Source organism: Saccostrea echinata, unplaced genomic scaffold (assembly GCF_033153115.1).
Source record: "Saccostrea echinata isolate AGI-Se365-2 ecotype Australia unplaced genomic scaffold, CSIRO_AGI_Sech_v1 ptg000054l, whole genome shotgun sequence".
NCBI classification, from domain to species: Eukaryota; Metazoa; Mollusca; class Bivalvia; order Ostreida; family Ostreidae; genus Saccostrea; species Saccostrea echinata.
Window position 1 is genome coordinate 57,803,204 of NW_026889803.1, and position 25,797 is coordinate 57,829,000.

General features: G+C 33.4%; 1 protein-coding gene and 1 pseudogene across 1 annotated transcript; both read right to left on the bottom strand.

Moving 5' to 3' along the window:
- Positions 1-5,041: 5,041 nt before the first annotated feature.
- Positions 5,042-11,343, bottom strand: LOC133206063 (insulin-like growth factor-binding protein complex acid labile subunit). Its single transcript, XM_061341990.1, has 2 exons — positions 11,305-11,343; positions 5,042-8,107 (listed from the first exon to the last, which is right to left on the bottom strand). Exon 2 carries the CDS (start codon positions 8,105-8,107, stop codon positions 5,462-5,464), a length of 2,646 nt encoding a protein of 881 aa, XP_061197974.1. The 5' UTR covers positions 11,305-11,343; the 3' UTR covers positions 5,042-5,461.
- A 10,511-nt stretch (positions 11,344-21,854) lies between these two features.
- LOC133205523 (protein IMPACT-B-like) lies at positions 21,855-22,996 on the bottom strand (annotated as a pseudogene).
- Positions 22,997-25,797: the final 2,801 nt, after the last annotated feature.

Sequence of the window (25,797 nt, forward strand, 5' to 3'; positions counted from 1 at the left end):
GCAAATTAATTAACACTGATACTAGTGCCTAATATAATGTACTTATTTTATCTACAAAGGTATTTTTAATCCGATTATCAGTAAAAGAAAAATAAATTATGCTAGTTTTTCACTGGCTTTTATTAAGATTGATTATTTAAATAAAAAATCAAACTAGAGGATATTATAGTATGTAGAATATATATATATATATATATATATAATGTATAAGGTACGTTGTTATGTATGGGTTGTGTAAAATATAGGCAGCTTGTGAATGATGTCCAAAAAAGTTTTAAAATTTATTATAAATATCTGAATTTATTAGCAAATGCCCTCTAATTAACAATTTAATTTGTTGTAGAACATTCCATTGTCTGTCTACTTGTAATAATGTTTTTATTTTTTAAAATAAATAAATATGAATACACACTGTTTGTTCACTGTGTCATTTTTTCTTTTCTATATGAGTCCCGATATACACAATTATATATCTATATATTTTTGTTGAATTGTTTAACTTGTATCTTTGTTCATTTAGCAAAATACTTATTGAATGTAATTGTGGAGATAGATACCTTCCAGAAATATTTACATGTACACGGTACATGTGCAACCAAAAATACCTTGATACTTGAAAATCGAAATGTTTATTAAATGGAAATTAATTTACAAATGTTTATACGGGAAGTAGATACATTTTGTTATGTCCATGCTGACACAAAAAAAAGTTTAATTGAAGTGGTTCTGATTAAATAAAGGATATCACATCAAAAAAAATTCTTTTTATTTAATTAAACACACTTCATAAATTTTAAGAACATATTTAAATGGAAAAAAGAAATTGACTATAACCAATAAAAATTCCTGTGTTGTCTCTCTATATAAATAATTATTTGTTGCAATGAATGCTCCCTAGGGTTCATGACCCTGAATATTGATAAGTTTTGGAGGTGTATATATGAGTGAAAAATTCTCGAACGGGACGTAAAACAACAACAATCAATCAATCATTAAAACGTTACTTTAACGTCAGTATGAAATTTAGAATATAGATAGATATAATGGGTTCCTACTTTATGCTACTATCGAAATTGAATGCAAGGACATGCATGCACTTGTGCTAAATCTGATTGGCTAATACTTTAAATTTTGTATCTCTCTTACTATTCAACATAATTATTTGAAATTTAAGACACTGGCATATGTTATAAGGAACTATAAAAATATACATGTGAGAAATTTAGAAATCACGTGCAAGCACGTGTGCTGAAATCTGACTGTAGCTTTGACAAAGGTAATAAACTTTCATTTGAAATTTTGGAAATATTATTTCTGGCAAGTTTTAGTGTACGTACTTTACCATGTTTAAGACCAATAAAAGCGTCTTTGGACAATTCCTGTATTTTGTTGTTGCTCATTCCGATTGTCGTCAAATTGGGCATGGTTGCAAACTCAGTTGGAAAAGTACAGTCCTGTATTTTATTTCCCTCCAATATTATATCATTAAGACCATCAAGACCTTGTAAATTTGGTATTGTAGTAAGATGATTACTTCCCAAATGTAAAAACTTCAACGAAGTATCATGAAATGTGTTAGGATGCAGCTTAATTAATTTGTTATTTGTCAATGTCGTATTAACAAGTACCGATAAATTGTAGAATGCACTATCTTCAGTAACATTTATTTTATTATTTTCCAATCGGATTGTCTTAATATTTGGAATGCAGACACCTGTGAACGTGTCGGACAAAATCGATTTGATTTTGTTGTTCTGTAACTGTAATTCCACAAGGTTTGTTAAGATACAGAAGTCATCTTTTCTGATATCCTGAATAAGGTTACGATCAAGAAGCAGTCGTTCTGTAGATTCTTCGGAATTCTCACAAGTTTCCTATCGCTGCAATTGACAACAAGTTTGGTACATGAACAAGGAGTTGGACACCGCTGTCCTGTTACGACCAGCAGAAGCTTTAGGGTGATGCTTACGTATATCAATCTTGTACACATATTTAAACACCTGCTAAATTAAAAAAAATACTTTGCGATGCACAAATAATTTTTATGTCTTTGTTAGAATAATATATCATATATATGCGTTCTTTGGCATTAACAAAAAGCTAGTTATACACCTTTACCTTTTAAGAACACAATTCAGATCGATTCAATCCGATAACAGCGTTTATCTGAACTATTGATAAAAAAAAAACACGTCATTACTTGATTTAGTAACATGGGAAAAATTGAATGGACATTATCAAAGTGCAAACATTGCAACTACTATTTTTAATTGCTTAGAAGCATGCGTTTGACATCGGGAAAGTATCCCACCCTTTTTCCAACCAACACACACATACAGACCTGCACATTATATTTTCGGATACCTCCGTATATTTACGGAGGTAATTTACTTTTGTATCGAAATTCCAATTTAAGTACAGCCAATGCGATGAATTCATGTAGTGAAATATACATTTTGTACATTAGGGTTATTTATTATTAAGGGATTCTCGGAGTTTTTGTTGAACTATTTCTAAGCTGATCGCGATCAAATTCCAAAGTGTAAAAGAAATTATTCAAAAAAATGAAAGAAAAGAGAGGTAAACCAAAATAATACAAAAGATTAACAATCAAATTTCAAAATAAAAAAGAAAAACAAATAACAGACTAGGACAATAATTATTAACAAAAGATCAGCCCCAAAATAATAACCAAATAATAAATATATCACACACACACCCTCACACAAACACATGCCACGCGGTCGCCCGCGTTGCGCAGTGGTTAGAGCGTCTGTTCTAGAGTCGCGGAGTAAGGAGTTGATCCTTACGTCCTTACCTTGCTCAATGACCTTAAGTGCCAAGTAAAGATCAAAATTTGCAGCCCTCCACCGGCAAGTGGTGGCGTCTCCATATGAGTAAAAAATTCTCGAGAGGGACTCTAAAACAACAAACAATCAATCATGCCAAGCGCAAATTAAAGGATTTTTAAATATTTAAATGGGAACAAAGAGAGGTATAAGTTTTATTATAAATGGTTGAAAATTAAACAGAATTTCCACTTGTACTCGCAAAGCACACACTCAGAGAAGGAAGATGGATGATGATTTTAGCATTTTATATAAAGAAAATAATTACATCTTCCTATTTATTATTGTAATTTTATTTTGATGAACTTTTCTTTTTTTATAGTTATGTCAAGTAAGACAAATGTTCTTTTTTCATCTTTAAGTCTATATGTAAACTTATTTTGGTCCAGATACTTCCGATTTTACTGAAATTCAAACACACTTCCATTCAGCAATGTCATATGTGTTTGAAATACATAAAAGTATTGTAAATATAATGTACACAAAAATATGAAAAACTATTTTCATGATTTACTATTAAATATAAACATTATATGGTGAAAACCACGCCGATACCCGTGGCAATAAAGCAGTCAGGTGTAACTAGTGCGAAGACTAATATCGTAGATAGTATAATCGACTATGACATATGCCTATTTACGAGTCCTGTTCAGCTTTAAATTGAAAAAAGTGGCTTATGGATGATTGCACTAGCTTATCGCAGGTTTTTTTTCCTCGGTCGCTTCTGTTGTTTTTATATATTTAACTTATTTCACTTTTGTATATTTATAAAAGAATCCTGCCAATTTGGAACAAAATTCAAATGTTATAATAATAATTTTAGACTGTGATACAATAAAATGATTCCATGTTTTATGTTCTACTATTTTCCAAATATAGAGAATTTACACATGTGTGCATGAGAGGTGGAGCTAACATGGTGTCATGTTGTTTTTGAATTTACCGGGTGGCAGTAAATACAAAGGATTCAAAACGAAAATAACAATCTGAACATGTCCATATAATAAAATCAGATTTTAAATCAATACCGGACGATGTAACGTGTTCGAACACAATGTCATACACCCCTACTAATGTTATTGTGATTTAAATTCAAGACACGTGGTCTTGGTTGACCCATTCAAAGGTTAAAGAGTAGAACTGGTTTTATAAATAATTTGGTAGTAAACAGGAAATTCTATAATTTGTTTCTTTTTAAGGATAAAGAACACAAACTTTTTTTTCAGAAATCAGCAATATTTCTCATTGATTAATATTCAATTGAATGTTTAACATGCGACAACCCTTGGCTACAACAGAGAGAGCGAATGTTAGAAAAATCAGTTCTTTTCTCTTTTTAACCATGAGCGCATGTTTGTCTATTAATCTCTTTTCCACATCAATGCAAATATACTACTACTGTTAAACGGAGAACAATAGATAAACATGTGCTGACTATGTATAAAGTCAGAGAAAAGGTGGGTGACCTAATTATCGAACCGAGATTCAAGAAATTTTGTTGACCCTTGTCTTTGAAAAAAGATTCGAACTTCAAAAATACACTTCTATTAATGAAATTACATAAAGTTATAGACTGGATGTAGACCATTCTTGCAATTTAAAAAAAATGCTTGTTTTAAAAGTTTACTAGTATTTTGTCCCATTTTTCGCATGTCCTTAAGTGCAGTCATCCTTTGGAAATATTGTTGATTTGTTATGTTCATGTACTTTCAATTTTTTCCTACAATATATACAGTTTGGTATATTTCTAAAAAAAATTTTTCCAAATTTTGGCTTTTATGTTAAAAATATGCTTTAACCGAACAAAGTTCGTCTCAATTTTTCGAACCTGCATGCAGTGGTTACATGTATTAAGCAATGCTAGCTGTCATTATTACTTAAAGAGAGAGAGAGAGATCTTTCACTCATACAGAATTAAAGTATTTTTGACACTTTTATTTCAAAACCACAAGAAAAACGCCCAAAATGTGCTAAAAATTTAGCACACTAAAATGAATATATATATATTTAAGGACATACGCAACATAGTTTGAACTTTATGTTCTTTTTCCCTGGAGTTGAAGAGTTCCAATACATTTTTGCTACATTTTAATGTCCATATATGGCGTTGTAAACTTCTTCTAAAAAAAGATTAGATAAACAAAACATCTAGAATATATGTTTATTAATTTTTGTATATTTTACTTTGAATTGTACAAGAATTTTCATCAATTGATATCTTTTCAAAACCCCTGGTAATGCATGCTGATTTTTTGTCTACGAATATCTGATGGCACTATAATCTTAAATTAAGAATATCTTGAAAATATCAGGAGGTAAGGTACATTGCGTATGTCCACAGTAAATGCTTAAAGAAAAGTGTAAAGTATATATGGTTGGAACAACTATTTAGTGTTCCATTATGTACAGTAAACGAAAAAAACAAAAACAATAACAGCTTGAATGTAAACGTATACTAGAAATATCTCTCATAAGCCATTAATCAAATATGATCATGCATGAAAACAATATACAGAATGAGCGATGCACATTTCATAATTTCGACAGATCTTCCAAGACAGTAGAAAATTATCATTTCATTACTCTTACTTCTGTCTTTAAGATAAGTAGTTTCAAACCTCCACTTCAGTAGCTTTGGTGACTTTATTCAATTCACGTTTTAGTTTTTCTTTAAAAACTTTTTTCGCATTGTCCTCATTCTCCCACAGTAAAAACTCTTCCCTGGAAATTTTCCTTTGAAGTGATTTCGGAATACACTTGAAAGGAACGCCCTCTACATTAATGACAATGATGTCATCGATGACGCCATCAGATTTCAATTTCACAGCAAGATCAATTTCAAACTTGTGTTTTGCACTGGACAAGTACTCCTTGGTCAAAACAATGATGACTTTTTTGCTTCTCTCAATGTTGTCAGAAATACTGGAGATCATGCTGCTCCCTGGAATAGAATCTCGGTCGTAGAAATATAATCTGAATTGTCCGTTGAACGGGGTTTCTGGTGTCAATTCACCCAAGTCAATATCTGGCAATAGGTGATGAAGAACCCAAACATAGTCATCATCTGCATACGATAAGTAGGCGTCGTACACCCATCCATCTCCGTCAAGACCATTTACCTTCTGGTAGCCATCTCTCGTGCTACGTGAAGAGCAACAATATGAATTAAGACGATAACACCGATACAAAATCCACCATCTCTTCTTAAAGAGCACAATACAAATTACAAGGACAACAAGTGCTGAAGCAACGGAAACCCCTATTACAAAGTACAGGTCAAACCAAACACAGACAATTTTAGTCCGATCAAACGACAAGAAATGCTTTCCCTTCCATTCACCAGGGGTGTTGCAGAGATAATCCTCAATATTTGCAACTTCCACTTTAGTTTGGTTAACCCAATCTCTAAACCACCGAAGGTCACAAGTGCATGCGAATGGATTGTTGCTTAAATTTAGCATATGGAAATTAGTATTTTTTGAGAGATCTTCAAGAGAAGACGAATTCACCAATGAAATGGTGTTGTAACTGAAGTCGAGGCTCCTAAGTGCAGCTGTGTGCTTAAATATACCATTGCCCCAACTAGATATCCTATTTCTTTTCATGTTTAGAGTCTGCAGGGATGTTAAATCTTTAAAAAGTTGACTTGGAAGAGTGTGTAGGAAATTTGTCGATAAACTAAGTGTTTCTAATTTGTGTAGTCCAGAAAACAGCGTCCCAGAAGCGTCGCTCTCGATTACATTTCCAAGGTCGTTACCATCGAGAAAAAGGTACTTCAGTGATTGCAGGTGCTTGAATGACACCAAGGGCAAAGAACTGCAACTGTTCTCTGATAACGAAAGATACAGCAAGGACGTCATGTACGAGAATATGTCTGGAGAATTTTGAATTGTTTTCAAGTTGTTCTTGTTCAGTTCCAAAGAAATAAGCCTTCCAAATGGAGCAAACAATTCTGCTGCTAAACTGCTAATGCTATTTGAAACGAGATGTAGTTTCTGTAAGCCCACTAATCCTCTAAAGGCAAATTTGTTTACTTCTGAAATTTTGTTCCCGCCCAAATAAAGGTTCTTCAAGGAAACAAGGTTAACAAAGGCATTTTCTTCTAGAGCCAGAATTTGATTACCATTCAAATATAATATGTTAAGCCTTGATGGAAGATTTTTCGGGACCTTGTCGAGAGAGTTATCCGCCAGATTTAGATTTGTGAGTGAAGACAGTCCTGCAAAAGTGTCGTTGGCTATTGTTTGGATTTTGCAGCCACTGAGCTCGATCTGTTCTAGATTCTTTAAGGAAGCAAATGCTCGACTCGGTAATTGTATGATTTGATTATTACTCATCAGTAGTTGCTTTAATCCTGTACCATTTAGGAGTGCGAAGGTCGAAGACGGTAAGCGTCCTCCTAGATTCAGTCTAGCGATGTTCAGTGAGCGAAGGGCGGATGATCGCAGTCCCTCCAGTCCTACCTGTAACTTTGTGGCTGTTAACGGATTCAGGCTGATTACCAACGACACAAGTTTTGTTAGGGGCAAGAATGCTCCACTGGATATATCAGTAATTTTGTTTCTGGATAATTCTAGCTTTCTTAATGCACTGTTTCTTAAACTCTTAAAGGTGTTATCAGTCAGGTTTTCGACCTCGTTAGCGCTGAGACCCACAGTTGCTAGTGAGGTCGACACCTCATAACTTGTGGGGAATGTAGCGTTTTTTATTTTATTTCCTTGTAGGCTAAGTTGTTGCAGCAAAGTTAGCCATTGAAGAGCTGGAATTGATCTCAGATAATTTTGAGCCAACTGCAAGAATGTCATGCCTGAACACTGATAGAAAGCGTTGGAGTTTACAGATGATATGTAATTATTCGTGAGGTACGTTATATTAAGGGTTGAGACGTTAAAAAAGGCATTTTCCTCCAATGTAGCGATGTGGTTGTTATCCAATCGTATAATCTTTAAACTCGCTAAGCAAATCCCCGAAAAGGTCAACGACTTGATCACTGACAATTTGTTATTTTGTAGATATAATTCTTGAAGTTGTGGTAAGCCACAAAACGATTTCTCCTCCAAGTCTGCGATTTCATTGTGTTGAAGGTACAATTTTTCTACCGATTTTGGAAGACCTGGGGGCACAGACATAAACCCCTTCCCTTCACAATTAACCGAGGTAAGCGCCTTGTTGCAAAAACACCGTGATGGGCAATGGTCGGTCCACACAACATCCATCATCAAAAGGCTAAGGCAGGCAAAGAGATTCCAACACATCATCTGCAATTCAAGATAAACTCTGACTTAATGTTAGAATGAGCCAGGCAAAACACTTATCTTGTCGTCAAATCTATCCTCCTAACGGCAATAAAACAGTAGAAATGGTTTTTAATGAATCATGTGATACAGAGACTTCAAATACTTTTTACTCGGAAATACATTATAATAACACAGATTACAAGTACAATGTACGGAAATGCCTGCATTACAAATGGCAGACTGTAATATGTGTTGGTAGTCACCGGTTGTTACAAATAGAATACCACCGCTTTATGTGTCAAACATTCGGAAATTGACACTCTGTCTCTATCTATTTGAACTTCCTAATACATGTACGATTAAAATATTTGTTGATTAAATTTTTGCTTAAATTTTTATCGAACAGAATTGCTATGTTTTTGTATGAATAATGTATTATATTTTAAAATTATGTAATTTCATAACAACATAAATTGCGTTAGTGAATTTGTCATATATATATATATATGACGAGGGAAAAAGTATTAATTTTCGAATGCTTTTAATTCAATAAATACTTCAATGAAATCTAAAAAAAAATATTCTTTAAAAAATGAAATCACAAGTTTTTTTTAAATTTTATATCCCATTGATTTTTCATGCTTATGATTCATGAGTATGGACAATTGTGAAATGAATTAAGTGCAACCCTAAAGTAATCGAGAGGCTCTGTAGACAATCAAGGAAAATATGGACAATTTTAACCTTGTTATATTCTAATATAGCAAATTAAAGCTGTAATGATGTTATATTCAAACTGCTGCATCTTATATATATCATGTCGCCATCTAAATTCCTCTCATCTGCCAGGGTCGGAGTGTATGATTTTAAGATAGATCTACTTATGAAAAGGTATAATATTTGATCTGGTCTATTTTCATGGTAACTTGAATAAGCTTTACATTACATGTACGCGTAGTCCAATACGAAAACGCCAGTATATGTCAGTTTATCAAACTATATCCTGACTGTTCTTCATCAGAATTCTGAAGATGATTCCCTTTCTTTCTTTTTAAATCAGTTATTATCTATATTATTGAACAGAAACAAAAAAGTGAAAGAAAAAAAATCAATGAAAACGTATACAAAAATGTATATGATAATGGCTCCCGATCAGCACTTTTTGTCTTTGCTTTGAGTATGACGAAAATGTCCTAAACTCCTTTTTAAATCCAATTTTTTAAAAAAGAAAATCGTGCATTATAAAATTTTTCTCGAAACGACTTTTATTTACATGTCGGGTATGCGCAGATAGGCAATGTATGAATTTCAAAGAAAGTTTCACATAAATTAAGGCTACAGGACACTTAAGATTTATTTTTCTTTAACATGGTCAGTATTTGGCAATTAACTAGTTTGTACCTCTGAGAAGAATTTAGTGAAATAATTACAGCAGAAAACTTCGAATTTCCCGAACATCTTAACTACAACGAAATAATTCGTTATTTATAGATTTTGAATATTTCGAATTCATAGCTGATAGCGCATATATAACTGTAAGAAACTTACTGTGGTGTCTTAATTGTGCGTAGGTGTTGTTTATGCATGCGTGCTGATTTTAGCAGGCCCGTAGAACGGGGGGGGGGGGGGTGGCAGGGGGGCCCTTTTTTCCGAGTATAGTATTTTGCTATAGTAAATTTTCCTTTAGATGCTGGATCCCCCCCCCCCGCCCCCCAACTTTTCCACTTTTTCATGTTGCAAGGTCAAGCATTGCCAAATTCCAGGATTTGGGAAGTAAATTAGTTTTTATTTTTAGCTTGTCAGATAATTTTGGGAAGTTGCCCCCCCCCCCCTCCTAACCCTTTATGGTAAGTTTATATTTTTTTTATTTATTTTTTTTTTTCGTCAGATTTTTTTTTGGGGGGGGGGAAGTTGACCCCCCCCCCCCTTGAAACCGTTGCTACGGGCCTGTTTAGTAATCAGTCCGAGAACTGGACTCGAACCAATGGTGAAGTGGGAAAATAAAATCTTGTTAATAATGATGTCGTTAAAAGATCACTGGGTGCGTTTATATATATAGACACTGTAAATTGGGTTTGTTTCAGGGCACTGCATACGCACAACGAAAATCAATAAATGCTCGGCAAACAACTGCTTGGAAATTCCAACTTTTCTTCGGAATACCTGGAATCGTTTTTGTTTATATGTCTATTAGAATTTGGACATTTAGAGGATTTAGTAAAAGCGTTAAAAGAAAATAAAAAATATATATTTTTTTAAAATGCGTATATTCAAAGTTTCTATTATAATTCTTTAGAATTTTTCATGATAGACGAAATCTAGTTTCATCTTTTATTCCATGAATTAGAGCTTTAAAAAATCAAATAAAATCAATATATCAAATAAATATAGTTGTAGCTTTAACTGTAAACTTAATAAGAATAGGTAAATCCGATAAAATGAGCAAGGTCCTTATACATGTATATCACTAACCAACCTTACCCTATCATAACACCTTGTCTAGCTCATTTCATTTCATTTCAGTATATTTACATTTCCAATGTCTTTGTCCGAGATAAAATTACAAACTGTAACAATACTTTATTTCTATATAAATCTACTGGTTCATCGAGAGGCGCGGTTAAAAGAAAAATCACGTGCGGGGCGGGACAAATAGAGACAGAAGCGGGACTATTAGCACGGGAATTTGCAGAATCAGGAGCATGTAAATATAAAGAATAACTGTCAGATTTTTTGGATTCATGACGATGATCAATCGATTGGCTTGCGTGATAATTTTATGCATAAACGCCTTCGGCGTTTATGCAAATTATCACGCAAGCCACTCGATTGATCACATCATGAATCCAAAAAATTAGGCAGTTATTCCTTAATAACAGGCATGATTACTTGCATTTTCCATGTACGTCTTTTTACTTAATTAATATTTAATGAAGGTATGCACAGTTGCAGCAACTTAAGGCGAATAAAAATATGTCATAATACTTGTATATGAAGAAGGACAACCTGACTAAGTAAACCTAATTTTAAAAGAAGACTATATCCAGCATTTCAATTTATTGAACAGTGATCAGCAATTCAAATTCATATCTATATATAACGTTATATTTAATACGATAACTGTCAGTGTTGAATCAGTCCACGACATACGAATTAAACAATTTAAGACTTTGCAATCTTTAATATTTTATACCAATAGATAATACATTTTTTCTTACCTTCCCACCGGTCTTTAAAGGAACAAAACACACAATCGAATCTGGCTCCTTTTTTAGATCCAGACGACAATTAACTGATTAGTCATAGGGGGAAAACCGAATTCTTGTCAAGGCCGCTACTGTAGGTCAGTGTTTTCAGAAAATACAGCTACAGGTGGGTCCAAAAGCTAATACAATACTGAAGAAAAAACACCAAAGGTAACCAAAAAGTTCATATTTTGAAAAGTCGTGAGATTTATATAATGAACAATTTTATAATACTCCATTTTTAATTGTAAAAAACAAATAAACAAAATAAAATCAATAAATGTTTTATTTTTAAACTACATGCTTTTAAATTTTCCCGTCTGTTCCATTTTTAAACCACATATCTGCAAGCTTCTAAAAATAAAACGTTACTAATGTGTGGGCGTCATATGCCGAACAACCCAACAAAAATGAGATAATTGAAAATAAATGTTGTCTGCGCTATCTCGTCATCTTGGATTTTCTTTCTATTGAAATGGAACAACAATTTGAAAAACTGAATTGAAGTATTAAATCAATTTAGTAAATATTACGAAAAAATCAGAATATTTATATTTTGTTATTGGTTTTGAATAGGTTTATCCTCTTTTTTTATTAAATCAATCTAGTGGTGATGTAGATCAACATTCAATTGTAGATAGCTGCTTAGGTTTAGTATATATGCTTACAGGCGCGGATCCAGGATTTTTTTTCCAGGGGGGGGGGGGGGGTCCAACCCAGTCAAAAGAAATTTCTAACCCAAAAATTTCTTGACAAGCAAAAAAAGAAAAAAAAAGAAAAGAAAAAAACACCTAAATTCCATTTCCAAAACGTGAAAACACCTATTTCGTGGTGGTGATGGTGGGGTCCACGTTTTCTAGGGGGGAGGGGGGTTCCAAAGTCATTTTTCATTTGCTTCAGTATATACTTTTTATAATTCCAGGGGGGTCCGGACCCCCCGATCCCCCCTCTAGATCCGCGCATGTAGGTTTAGTTATACAAGCGGATATGTTTCTAAAACTCTTAACCTATGGAAAGCCAACAGGGTCAAAATTTCAACTCTATACTTCTTAAAATGTACATATGTAAACCTTAAATTTGTAAATTGTAAATCATAATTTTATAATTTGTCATTTGTTCTATCACAGATAGTTAATTCTAACTATTCAACACAACTTGATAAGTGTAAAATGTAAGTGCAAGTTACATGTATGTCAGTGCTCACATGTAATTCGTAGGTATGGCATAGACTTTAGAAAACAGAATCTAAAAAGAATTCTGCTTGCAAATACAGGGTATATCTACATGTACTCCGGCCTGGAAGATCTGATACCATAACGTGTTGTAATCAGAGTTAATTCGTGACGTCAAAGATGTCTATAATTTTTTCACAACACAGAATGTGGATCCAGGATCGGAATACCGAATATTTTAGCAAACATTACCCAGCTTCCGAAAGGGATATTCTATTTGAAGACCCATATTTTCCAACGGTTGATACATGTAAGTCAGCAGAAGAAATAGGAGAGGTAAATCTTTCCCATTTGCATAATAAGGACTTAGCGACTGAACTAGTTAAATCAGGCTTTATTGTAAGGGGATTGAAACAGAAAGGTATTTAGTAGTATGCACGAGTTGCAACTACAAAGAGTGTATTTGTCAGGGTGTTGGAATGATAAAAGATCTACAGAAAAATCATTTTCTTTAGTCGGGAGAAGACTGTTCATTCCTTGTTAAAGAAAAAGGAGTTTATGCCATCAGGAATTTCCGTAGAGAACCTGAAATTCCAGTTCAATACACATCATCTAGTTTACTTATACTCATTCAGATGAGAAGAAATTCATTTAAAAAAAAACCTTTGTTCAAGTTAATTGGTCAATTGGTCGTATAGGTTTTTTTCAGCGAGAAATGTTTTCCTAATTAATTTGTGCTAAGACTAACATCCCAATGAAATGGTTTCTTTGCAAAATATGTAAAAGGTAGAGGTAGCAAACAATGATTGATCTCAAAAAATCTATAAACAATGCAAATCTGTGAACAGGACTTAAAACATGGACCCCTAGAAATTCCAGAAGTGGGATCAGGTGCCTCGGAGGAGTAAGCATCTCCTGTTAATCGAGGTCATCCGAAATGTTAAACAGTTTTATGTACAGTATTTCTTGTAAAAACATATTTTCAGTAACTTAATTTGATTTCATTGTAGATTGCCTTGTATTATCAATATTATTAAACTGACTTCTTGATGAAATTGTAAATGATCTTTTAATAAATGGCAGACAAATAATTTAGTTATTTTGTCTTATCATCTCCAGACAATAAGACTGCTGTTTTATTTTATATACAGAAATGATTTTAATCTCTATCATATCTGCAATAACTGTTCAAATATTGCTGATGCACGATTAATACAATAATTTTGGAATAGATCACACCCTCATGCATAAAAAAGGCAAAATTTCAAACATTTGTCCATTTTTTGTATTTATTCTAACAGCAGCCACTTTGGAAATATTTGAAACCCCTGAAACTTTGGGAGACATACATGTGCATCAATGCTTTATATGCGATCGTTGGTAATTCTATTTGTAATGATGAAATAAAATGTAATCAGCTGGAATGTTTTATATCAGAGGTACATGTAATCATTAATCAGCAAAATATCCGATAAGTTAAACATAAGCAAGATCTTTGGAAACCTGACGTCACAATCACAAGAAGGTCCTTAGAAAATCATAAGAGAAACTGCCATTGTCAATATATACAGAATATTTCCAAAAGTCAGATTTTTCAACAATCTATCAGAGTTCCCATGGGTACTTCTTGTGTTCAGTTATTAGCAGACTTGTTATTGTATTCTTATGGCAAACTAACAACTAAACGTCGTGAAAAACATAATGACTTTAACTTTTCTATTATGCTGTGGTGTTTGCCTCTCAAAAGATTTGACATTCTAGAGCACGTTCCAAGTACGCAGAGGCAAGCTGCTGACAAATAAGTTGATGTAATAGGGTTTTAACAATTTCGTTTTAAGTCTGTAAAATTATGATCGATATAATGACCTTGGGTGTGACCGGTCAACAGGGATTGCTTACTCCTCCTAGGCACCTGATCCCATATTTGGGATTTCCAGGGGTCTGTGTTTTATTCCCTCTTCACAGATTTGTATTGGTTTATAGATTTTTTGAGATCGATTACTCACTGTGTAGAAACGGACTAGGGTAAAATGCGTTACCCTAGTCCAAGATGGCGACAGGCAAATACTCTTCGATTATTATGCACTTAGTTTACGCATTATACAGGCTTATATTATCAAATCGGTGGTTTTAATTTAAGTATTTTAAAGAAAAGTACGTACCTATTGCAAAAATTTTGCATGATCTGCTCTGATTAAAGCTAAATTACGGGTAGAAAATTTGAACAAGATTAGGGTAACGCAAATTTACGACTAGTGTAAAGATTTTATAACATCTTTGAGTGACTAGGGTAAAGCATATGTAAAATGTCATTTTGCTTTTTTCAGGGTTTAAAAAGTGCTATTTCAGCAGAATCAGAACGCACTCTGCCTGTAAATTCATAATTCATTGCACCAAACACTATGTAATTGAAAAATTCTCAGTGCGCTGACAATTTCTGAAAGAGCACAATGGCCTAATTTTGTTCAAATCAGTTTCTGTTTATAAAAAAATTGAGTCTTGAAAACAGTCTTCTGTTGATTTAGATTACGGTGAAAAACTCTTCAAATATCTACAAATCAATTAAAGTATCATCAATGAAATTAGAAAATAACGAACAGAAATCATACTCAAAATCCAATTTAAACGATACAAATTATGAGCAGAGCATATATGGTCCTCTGAAAAGTGAAAACAGAGGTGGGATAAGGTCCATGGATGAGTGAGCATACCCTGTCGACCTGTAAAACCTGCCGTGTACTCTTTATCATGATCAGATAAATGAGAAAAAATGGCCTAATAATTCGTATGAAAGACGGCAGTCAACATTCGACTTAACGATAGACTGTATTTGCAAGCAAGATCATTGTATCAATCATAGAATTTGTGAAATGTCGAATTTAAACGAGATGGTTGATATCCTTGTGTCATTAACTTATGTGTATACTCTCTCGATCTCGATTACTTTTTTGTATTTAGATTTGGATATTATACAGAAAATGTTATTTTATTGGCACTTATACGCTTAACCCTAAATTGAGAAAAACGGGCAAAATAAACTTTGCTGTACCTAATGAGAAAACTTTGGCAAAGCATTTGTCAAGGAGTAAGATAAATGCAGATTAACCTGGGCTTCGATTCAGAAAACTTGTGTAAGTTGGGTTTTTTTTCATAAAAATTGCACCTAAGTACTTAAAATATTCTTAACTATGAAAAAAATTGACATTCAATAAATTATTCTTAGAAAATCAGACCATGTCGAGTACCAACAAATGCAAATTAGATATAGGTTGTTGACTCATTTTCGATGATTTCGCCCAAAGTGGGGATTAATAGATACAAAGAAGATTTAGATCTATACAAGAAACAATACTTAAAGTTAAATCAAATAAATTAATTAGATCATTTATGCATGTATATTTATTTAACAACAAAATACTGTAATATATATACCTGAAACAGAAAATATAACGTTCATAATAAGAGTAATATTTTGAATGAAAATCGTGGTTATTAAAAAAAATTGCAATCGGTATGACCTCTTTGTGGAAGCAACAGTTCTTGAACATTTTCGAGAAAGCCTTTTCTAACTATATAAATTGTATAAAGCAGATAAAAAACCAAAATCGTGCACAATCAGATTATAGGCTTAATTACTTTACCCTAGTCTCGAAAAAACTTTACCCTAACCGTATTTTTTTGTATGTTATTTAACGTCCCTCTCGAGAATTTTTCACTCATATGGAGACGCCACCACTTGCCGGTGGAGAGCTGCAAATTTTGTCCTATACTCGGCACTTACTGCCATTGAGCAGTGAGGGATCTTTTTCGTGCCAGCACCTACTGCGACATGGGACCTCGGTGTATACGGTCTCATCCGAAGGACCGGTCTCCACGTCCCACAGTTGGATTCGAACCCGCGACGTATACCCTAATAGTAAATAAATAGTTCAGAAACTTTACCCTAATCTGCAGCAAAACTTTGACGTGCATTTTCTTTTTAATTACGCTAAAGTTGAATACAATCTCCAAACGAGCATGTAAAACTGAAGACGCCCGACAGATTGGTGCAAAATAAAGTAAAACATTTTGATAGAAATCACCAATATTTGTACAAGAAAATGTGAAGCGTTTTTGCCTATCGCCATCTTGGACTAGGGTAACGCACTTTACCCTAGTCCGTTTCTACACACTGTTCTTTATCTTCACCTATTCATTGCAAATGCAACCTATAGTTGAAAAGTATTATGACCGATATTTTCATATCAATTATTAAGCAATCGTTTTTGCAGAAATTTTGACTACTTCGTTTACCTAATCAATATAGTTGGTTCAGGGCGGGTGTGACCGGTCTACAGCTGATGCTTACTTCTCATATGCACTTAACCATATTAATCAGTTAATAGTATTTCCGGGGGTCCATATTTGTATTGTCACAGGATTTATAAGATCAATTATTGTTCTTTAGCTTCACCCCTTTTTATAACTTATCTATTGTAAACTTCTTTACTTATCGGCATTATACCATTTCCACAAGCATATCATTATGGGGTTCATGTAAGTTGTTTCGATGCGCAAGTGCATGTTCCTCGTACGAACAATTTCAGAAACGAAACAGACTATCAAAAATGAAAATATAACAGCATATATTTTTTGAAAAGGAATACAGGTTTAAAACTCAACTGTTGATATGGATTTCTTATTATTATTTAAATCTAAATATTTAGTTTTTTTTCTTCAAAATATTTTCAGATAGCCCCACGGCGCAGTAGTTAGAGCGTTCGCTATAGAGTCGTAAAGTGAGGAGTTGATTCTTATGTCGCGGGTTCAAATCCAGCTGCGGGTTGTTGAGACCGATCCTTCGGATGAGGCCTTATAAACCAGGGTCCCGTGCCAATGGGTGCTGGCACTTGAAAGATCCTTCACTGTTCGATGGTCCTGGAGGTGATTATAGGTCTAAAATTTGCGGCCCTCCACCGGCAAGTGGTGGCGTCTCTATATGAGGGAAAAATTCTCGAGAGGGACATTAAACAAAAAACAAACAAACAAACAGATAAACAATACACATTTGTATGGTGTACATGTGTACAAAGTCATATTAAAATTGAAATCTAGATCTAAAAACTAAAATCTACTTTTAGTAAATATCATTCGTGAAAATTGAAAACCAATAAACACTGAATTGTGTATAAGTGGATGATTGTGCACCAAGTAATTGAAATCAAACCAAGACTATAGGAGAAGTAGAGGTTTCAATGAATTTCACAAAAATATAATTTTTTTTCAGTAGTCATGGCCACAGAGTTCAGGGAAATCAAAAACCGATAAACCGATTTATTTATGTTACTGGGAGGGCTGTCATTCTGAATTACACGGTATGAATTCTAAAAAGTAAATCATTTTTTTAAAAAAAATCTTACAATTCCATTTTAATGTTTGCCCAAAGTAGATGTCAGAAAGAGAAAAGGAAAAGGAGCGAGAGATTACCCCATGTATATAGCCTTAAGTTTACTGTAGACTGCATCAGTTTTAAAGAGATTAAAAAGATGCTTGAGTTTCTGATTGACATTATCTATGTAGTTTCTGGAGACCAAATCTTTTAACAATCTGTTGGAAATCCCATGGGTACCAATTGCGCCCCGTTATTAGCAGACCTATTATTGTATTTATATGAAGCAGAATTTATTTAAAAACTTCTACAGGAAAAGAAGAAAAAACTTGCTGTGGCCTTCAACTCGAAATTTCGATATATTGACGACGTATTATCAGTTAACAATAGTTACTTCAATTCATATGTCGACTCGATATATCCCATTTTTCGATATATCCCAGTGAAATTGAAATAAAAGATACCACAGAATATGACACACCTTTTTTCATCTTTGGACATTTTACTAGAAAAAGACGTTAATAACCTAACAACAAAGCTTTATGATAAAAGTGATGACTTCAACTTTTCAATCGTCAATTTACCTTACTTATGCAGAAATAAACCCTTATCACCTGCATATGGGGTTTATGTCTCTCAGTTGATTCGATTCGCAAACACATGCTCTAAGTACGAACAATTTTTAAAATGGGGCATGCTATTGACAAACAAGTTGATGAAACAATGATATCAACAGTCTCGTTTGAAGTCATTATTTTGCAAGTTTTATGGTCGATACAATGACCATGCCAGCAAATACAACCCATCATTAAGTCAAATGCTGACTGACGTTTTTCATACTAATTGTTAGGCCATGATGTACACAATGAATTGTCTACGGATTGTCCCCCCATTTTTTCCCGATCATAACAAGGAGCACACAGCGGGTGTGACTGGTCGGCAGGGGATGCTCACTCCTCCATAGCACCTGATTCCACCTCTGATGTTTTTAGAGACTCATGTTTGCTCTGCTCCTGAATTGTATTGTTTAAATCAACTTTGAAGTTGATTACTGTTCGTTATCTTCATATTTCATGAGATCAACGTCTGCTTGAGAGATCATTCAGAGATCTTTCTTTTTTATTTAATTCATAGATTTTATTTGTGCTTTCACATATACAGACTATACAATATATTAGTTAACATTCAATACATACTTTCATTTCTACTTCCTGATACTTCATATTAAATACATTTTCTTATAGTAAATATATGTTGCATTTCAAAATCAAACTAAAATTGTATATGACATATTGTACATTTATATGAATCTTCACTGTGAAAGCTTTATATACAGAAATAAAATTAAAGAAAGGAAAAAGGGGGTGAAAGGGTGCAAAAAAGTGAGGTGGGGAACAGTGTTAAGTATATTTTAACATACTTGTACATTTCTATATAAACTTGAGAAAAACAAATACATAATATCATATCACAAATAGTTTTCCAATATTTTTCATATGCTGAAAATTTACAGTTTCTTAAAAGTATAACTTTTTCAACTAATATTCTATCCACAATATTTTTTCTAGCATTGAGATGCTTAGTTTAGGCACATTTTTAAACCTACTAGCAAAAATAAATTGCTTCACAGTAAGTATTAATATATTGTGTAGTCTAAACATGTTTTTGTTGTTGAATTTGCCAAAAAGTATATCCTTTCTATCAAAATTAATGGTAAAATGAAACTTATTTATAAACCATTCCTCAATGTGACACTATATTTTTTTGACGCAGAAACACTCGAAAAATAAATGTTCAATCGTTTCGACATCTTGTTTACAGAAGGAACATACAGGTGAATCAATTAGTTTGAGTTTATAAAGGTATAAATTTGTTGCGATAATCCTATGCAGAATTAAAAATTGCATCCACTGAAATTTTGCTTCTTTTGTTACTTTAAAAGGAAGTTCAAATATTTTGTTCCCGTCTATATCGCCAAAAAATATTCCATTATTTTCCCATTTTTCTAGTGCCTTAATTGCTTCCTTTTTCTTCTTAATGAGTATATTATACATGTCTTTACAGCCTTTTGTACTTTTATAAAAAATATAAAGTGAATTAGGGATAAAAGGTCCTGTTTCTCTTTTTTCAATATCAATAGTTTTCAGTATTTTTAAAACAGCTACTTTTAAACCTGCATATTCTACAAAATTTGTTTTTACATTAAGATTTGTGAGGTACTCAAGGCTTACAAATTTTCCTTCAGAGTCAAACAGATCTCTTACCAAATTGAGTAATGATTCTGATATTAGGAAATAATTAAGTCTTGCCTGTTTTATTGGATTTTTTTCTTCTCCAGGTAAATCTTTTTAAATTTGGACTATTTTCACGGAAAATATCTTTTAAATTTAGTGTCTCCATCATCTTCAAGACTTCCGTTCTTGATTTAGGGTTATTTAGGTTTTTATAATTCATAGAATCCAGATCCTTATCTAATATCAAATTAAAATTACCACCTATAATCACATAATGTGATGAGTAGTAATCTTGAATCATGTTTAAAAGATTTGTATGAAAGGTTGGTGTGTCTAAATTTGGTCCATATATATTTACTAACAAAAAAGGAAGATTGTCTATGGTTACATATAGAATGAGATAATTGGCATTGTAATCTTTATATTCATTCACTAATGTCATATCACAATTATTATTAATGAGGATAGCTACTCCTCGTGAATTTGATTTGTACGAACTAAAGAAAGCCTTATATCCCCATAATATTTTAATTATGCTTTCATCTTCTTCAACAAAGTGTGTATCTTGAAGAAAATACACATTTAATTTTTTTCCTTTTAAAATTTTGATGACATCCCTTCTTTTATTCATATCCCCTAATCCTTGGCAATTTAATGTAAGTATTTTTAGGAAGTTTTCATGTGGATTGTCATCCATTCCAAAGTGGATGCTTAACAAAGTTTACTGTTCCCCAACAGCAAGAAAAAAAAGAGTTGATAAAAAAGTTCAAATCTATGTACAATACAAAGAAGTATTTGAGCTCAAACACGCCTACTGTCATTTCAAAAATATGCAAAGTTTACCAAAAACCTAACTTTATGCTAACTTTAAAAAAGGAATTGTTAAAATTATAGAAAAGTAGTTTCAATTGGGAGGAAACCTATATACTCAATTCCTTTCCTTTTTCCAGTTTGTTGCAGTTACCATGATTGTTATATCTATTAACGGAATATGTCTACAATATAATTACAAAAAATATTTATCCATACCATATTTTCATACTATACACTAGATTAAAATTGAAATTATGCACATAGATCCGCCCTGAATTGAGTGATAAGGTAGAAAATTGATCAAAACTTAAAAGTAAACACGATCCATGCTGCAAGATTTCTACACCGGAAATCAAGACTTCAAAAAAAAAAAAAATCAAAAATTGCGATGTATAAACTAGCAAATTCCGGAAAATATCAAACACGAACTTAAATAAATATATACTTGCAGCATGAATATAACCCTATGAAAAACTACTAAAATAAATATTTTAGGCAATTCAAATTTACCATGAAAGTAAAAAAAATGTACACAACTGCTAACTGTGTGTTACTATATATAGGATCTCCCATGATTTGTAGGTGGATATGATCTTTATCCAACGAGTTGTGTGTTTTTTTTTATCCCCGAGCCTTGGCGAGGTGATAAAAACACACAACGAGTTGGATAAAAGTCATATCCAACTACAAATCATGGGAGATTATTTTTATCCCATGTTTAATACTTCACAACCAATGTTTTACACTGTTTTATACACGACTCCACTTTATTTTACTTCATCACTCTAACGCAAAAACCATTGTGACGTCACAACTGCACTTAGCTCTGGAATATGAAAAAAATATCCAATGAGTCATATCCACGGGATAAAGGGGTGAACATGGGATAATAATATATGTTTAACCTGTGACTGTTCATGATTTTGATTTATAGCGTCAGACGGGTACTGGCATATTTCTTGCTGCACTTAACCCAACCTCGTTGATATGTGTGAAACGTCTGGGTCCGATTTTACTACCATACCACCGCAAGATGACCACCAGTGCGTTATTTATATCATTATCAGCTAGTGCTTTGAGTAACATTCTCCCGGCTCCGTGTTCGCAGTCATCTTCAGATCCCTCATGCGTTGTTCTATCACTAGTGAAAAACCGGAACGCATATATATTGTGACTTGCACTGGCAGTGTTTTCTGTGCGCATAACTTCCACAAGCGATCGCCTAACCTGTTTATAGGAGTCTACTGGCGTCGAGTGGGCAGCAAACCGGTTTCCATTGTCCTCTGTGGTCTTCCCCGTACTGATCGCGATCTTTACCTCTTCTCCAATGATGATCTCATCGGCCATAGGTCGGCTACCAATTTTATCTCTAAACACAGATTTGCTTTGTGTGAAAATGAGCTTTTGACCCTTCAACACGGTCTCTATGTTATGGTCCACGTATTGTTTCTGTCATATAGGTGATTCCTTTTTTTCTCTGATTTCTTCCGGTTGATGTTGGGACACTCTTATTGGTGACTGCTTATCCTTAAGAATTTTGGTGTGCCTCATTACAATATCTTTGTGTGATTTGTTCGCAAATTGAACACAAATTGGCCTAGGATATTTTCGTTGTTTATCGTACTCACCAATTCTGAACAATTTATAGATCTGTATGTTATCCACAGTCTCTGCTGGTATCTCCATCTCTGCAGTGAACACGTTACTAATGATCTTGGCAAGGTTTTCTGGATTTTTAATCTCGGGCGCCTTTTCATCTACTTCACTCACTATGATATTATCTTCCATTGCTCTAGTTTCAAGCTCTATAATCTGCTCACTTTGAGTCTTTACACAATACTCCAGTCGAACTATGTAATCCTTCATTCGGCTAAGTTCTCTTTCATCTTCTGTTTTTCATGCAGCTCGGTGGTTATATATATCGTATCGTTCGCTTGTTCTTGTACACTTTCTAAACTCTCCTGAATACCATATTTTCCTCTGATATCCTTTGTGACTTCATCAAGATGGCGACCTTGCCCATCTATCCTTAGTAACAGGTTGGCCAGAGTGTTTTGAATATTATTTATACCATGCATAACATCTCTCGTATGAAAGTCTCCAGTTTCTTTTAAAATTTCTCCATCGCCAGTATGAGTGTCCATATCATCAAGCCCTCTCTTTTTTGACTGATTTAACTGGCTAGCCATGCTTACTATGTAACGGTCAAACGTTTAAAGACACAGTATGAACATCGGTGCTCACAAACAAACAAATATGTTCACAACTTTTGTGCCTTCAAATTCCCGAGCCTATTTCGTTTTTTTTTTCGTTTAAAATACACACATTCAGAGATCTTAGAGACCTCAAATTATTATCAAAAACAATTATTGTAATCTTCCTAAAGGGACTTTTCAAGGTCACCTTATTTTGGATAACTTCTAAAGTGATGTTTTTAAAAATATCTATTTGGCTTTTAACATACTTTTCCTGAATGAAATATACATGTATCTACTACCTGCATAAAAGCCAGAAATAAATATATTGTACACAAAAAAATCAAATGAAAAAACTGAATTGACTTTGGAAAATCTTTTGTATTCTGTTTATATACCTCTATACCTTTGTTCAAAAGTTCTATTATTAAATCTTCAAAATGGAGAAAACATATAGTATTGGCGTGATTATAAGATCTGAATCCTTGCCTCAAGTATATTCAAAATTCAATATGCTTTTTTTCAAAACCTAGGACAAAGGGAGACCCCTTCCTTTAAAAAAAACTAGCATTAAGTTGATTCACAATAAATTCAAGGAAACATTTTAATCTATAAACAAAAAGCAAATTTGAAAAGCAAGTAAAATGGTGAATTTTCATTATTTTGTTTATTTAAGGAAATTTTGTTACTCAGCGGCTCGCAAAATATTTTCTAAGACACAGTCACGTGGTTCCCCCTTTTTATATTAACAAGAATGATATGCATAAAATTATATTAGACATTGTAATTGAACATAAACCATATCCTTATGGAGCGGGCTTCTATCGGTCTGCGGCCTTATCCATTTTGTACTAAAACTTACTGAAAACAAAGTTTCTGACACTCAGAAAATTATGTTCCAAAGCCAACTGATAATGACATCGTTTATAAATACTGGAATAATTTTGTAGATGTCGTATATTCCTGACAAACTGCAGAATTTTTTCATTGCCCTTGCAGTGTACAAGAACGTGTAGAGGGCCGTAGGTATTGCCGCTAGGTCGGCAAGTATAGACGGCTCGTTGGAGTTGCTTTTACAACTATCCCCTTTACAGCAGCATTCTGTATAACAACTTCCTTTTTTCCAAATAAGCGTGCAACAAAAGCAAGGAAAGAATGTCTTGCAGCTAAAAATAGAATAAAAGCAGTGACATACGGTATGTTTTATCTTGAGATGGCAAAAAGGACATCTTCCAACATTTTTAAAAAATTGTAATAAATTTTCTTAAAACTATTTGTTCAACATTCCAACAAATATATACTTACTCGAAGAAACAACAGCAACAGGGGCAAAGGCATTTTAGCAAACCGGTGCAGAACTTTCGGATGCAGTCTTCACAGCCATCAGCACACTTCTGACAAGGATTTTTGCAGCAACCGTCGCTTTCATTTTTCCCTGCTGATACTTTTATGTGTGTTATGAAGCGCCAAATGCTGCTTAACCAAGCTACCAATCCATTTACAAATCGTTTGATATTCTTCGAGTCCCATTTTACTTCGCATTCCAAGCAAATAATATTTTCGTATCGAAAAAGTAGAAAATTTTGTGGAATTTCAATAAATGTCGTCACCAAAAATACCTCTGTTCGTTCGTCCAGATGATTTGAAATTTCTTCAGTAGGATCCAAGCGGTGATTCTGAACAATCTGGTAAACGATATTCACCATCTGAAGAATGGCGAGGATAGTACCAGCAATAGTAAAATATAAAAACTGATTCGCCACATCCCCTGAATCGAATTCTTGAGAATTTGTGCAATCTTTTTTGTTGTCTTCGATAGGTTCTTTCAAGTCAGCGTACTGTATCCAATCGAATGTGACATTTAGGATAATCAAAATGGCTGAAACTATGCGGCAGATAGTATACCACCATATATTTCTTGGCTTTGGTGGTTGCTCATCATTTTCTTCTTGTTCCTGATTATGACCGATCTGGTTTAGTCGTTGTCCATACGGAAGAGTAGAGTTATTCTCGTTCCCATCAATATCTTCTATAGCACGCACAAGCGTTCGACCTATACCTCGATCTCTGCGAGTCATTTGCATGTTCACTGGAGGACGATTTAATTCTGTGGATGGAAGACTATGTGGAACATATCCAGGCAGTGAGTAGTTTGGTGGAACATTTTCAGTTGGAAAGTGATTGTTAGTGCCGGAATGCATCTCATTTCTTTCATGTTTCCTCTCGTCCATTTTTAATTCAGAGTTCCTGTATCCAGTTTCTATGTTTACTGTATGTCTACGAGAGTTCCCATACGCATATACCACTTTTCAGTGTTTTCTTTCCTTTGCCTTTCTCAAATGCTTTGTCTTGTCTCTTGCGACGTATACTTCGTAATCAGGGTTTATCAATGCTCATTTACCAAAGATATCTTTCAGATCAAATTACATGACCGAATCAAGCAGATGATTTGGTTGGCTGATCTTAACAAAAGCTACATAGATAGGAAACCTTTTTACCTTGTAAAAAGAAGTAATAATCAGGTCTTAACAGTTTCGAAAACATATAGCATTTTACAAAATCAATAAACAGCTATGTGTAACTGACAATAGGTCAATTTAAATGCAATTATATTAAATTTTAGTGGATCGGAAGAATTGCTTTTGATCTCGTTGCAGCAGAATCGATAAGATTGTTTGTTTAAC

What these genes read in the sequence shown, in the direction of transcription:
- LOC133206063 (XM_061341990.1), bottom strand. Translation starts at nt 8,107, where the DNA reads ATGATGTGTTGGAATCTCTTTGCCTGCCTTAGCCTTTTGATGATGGAT.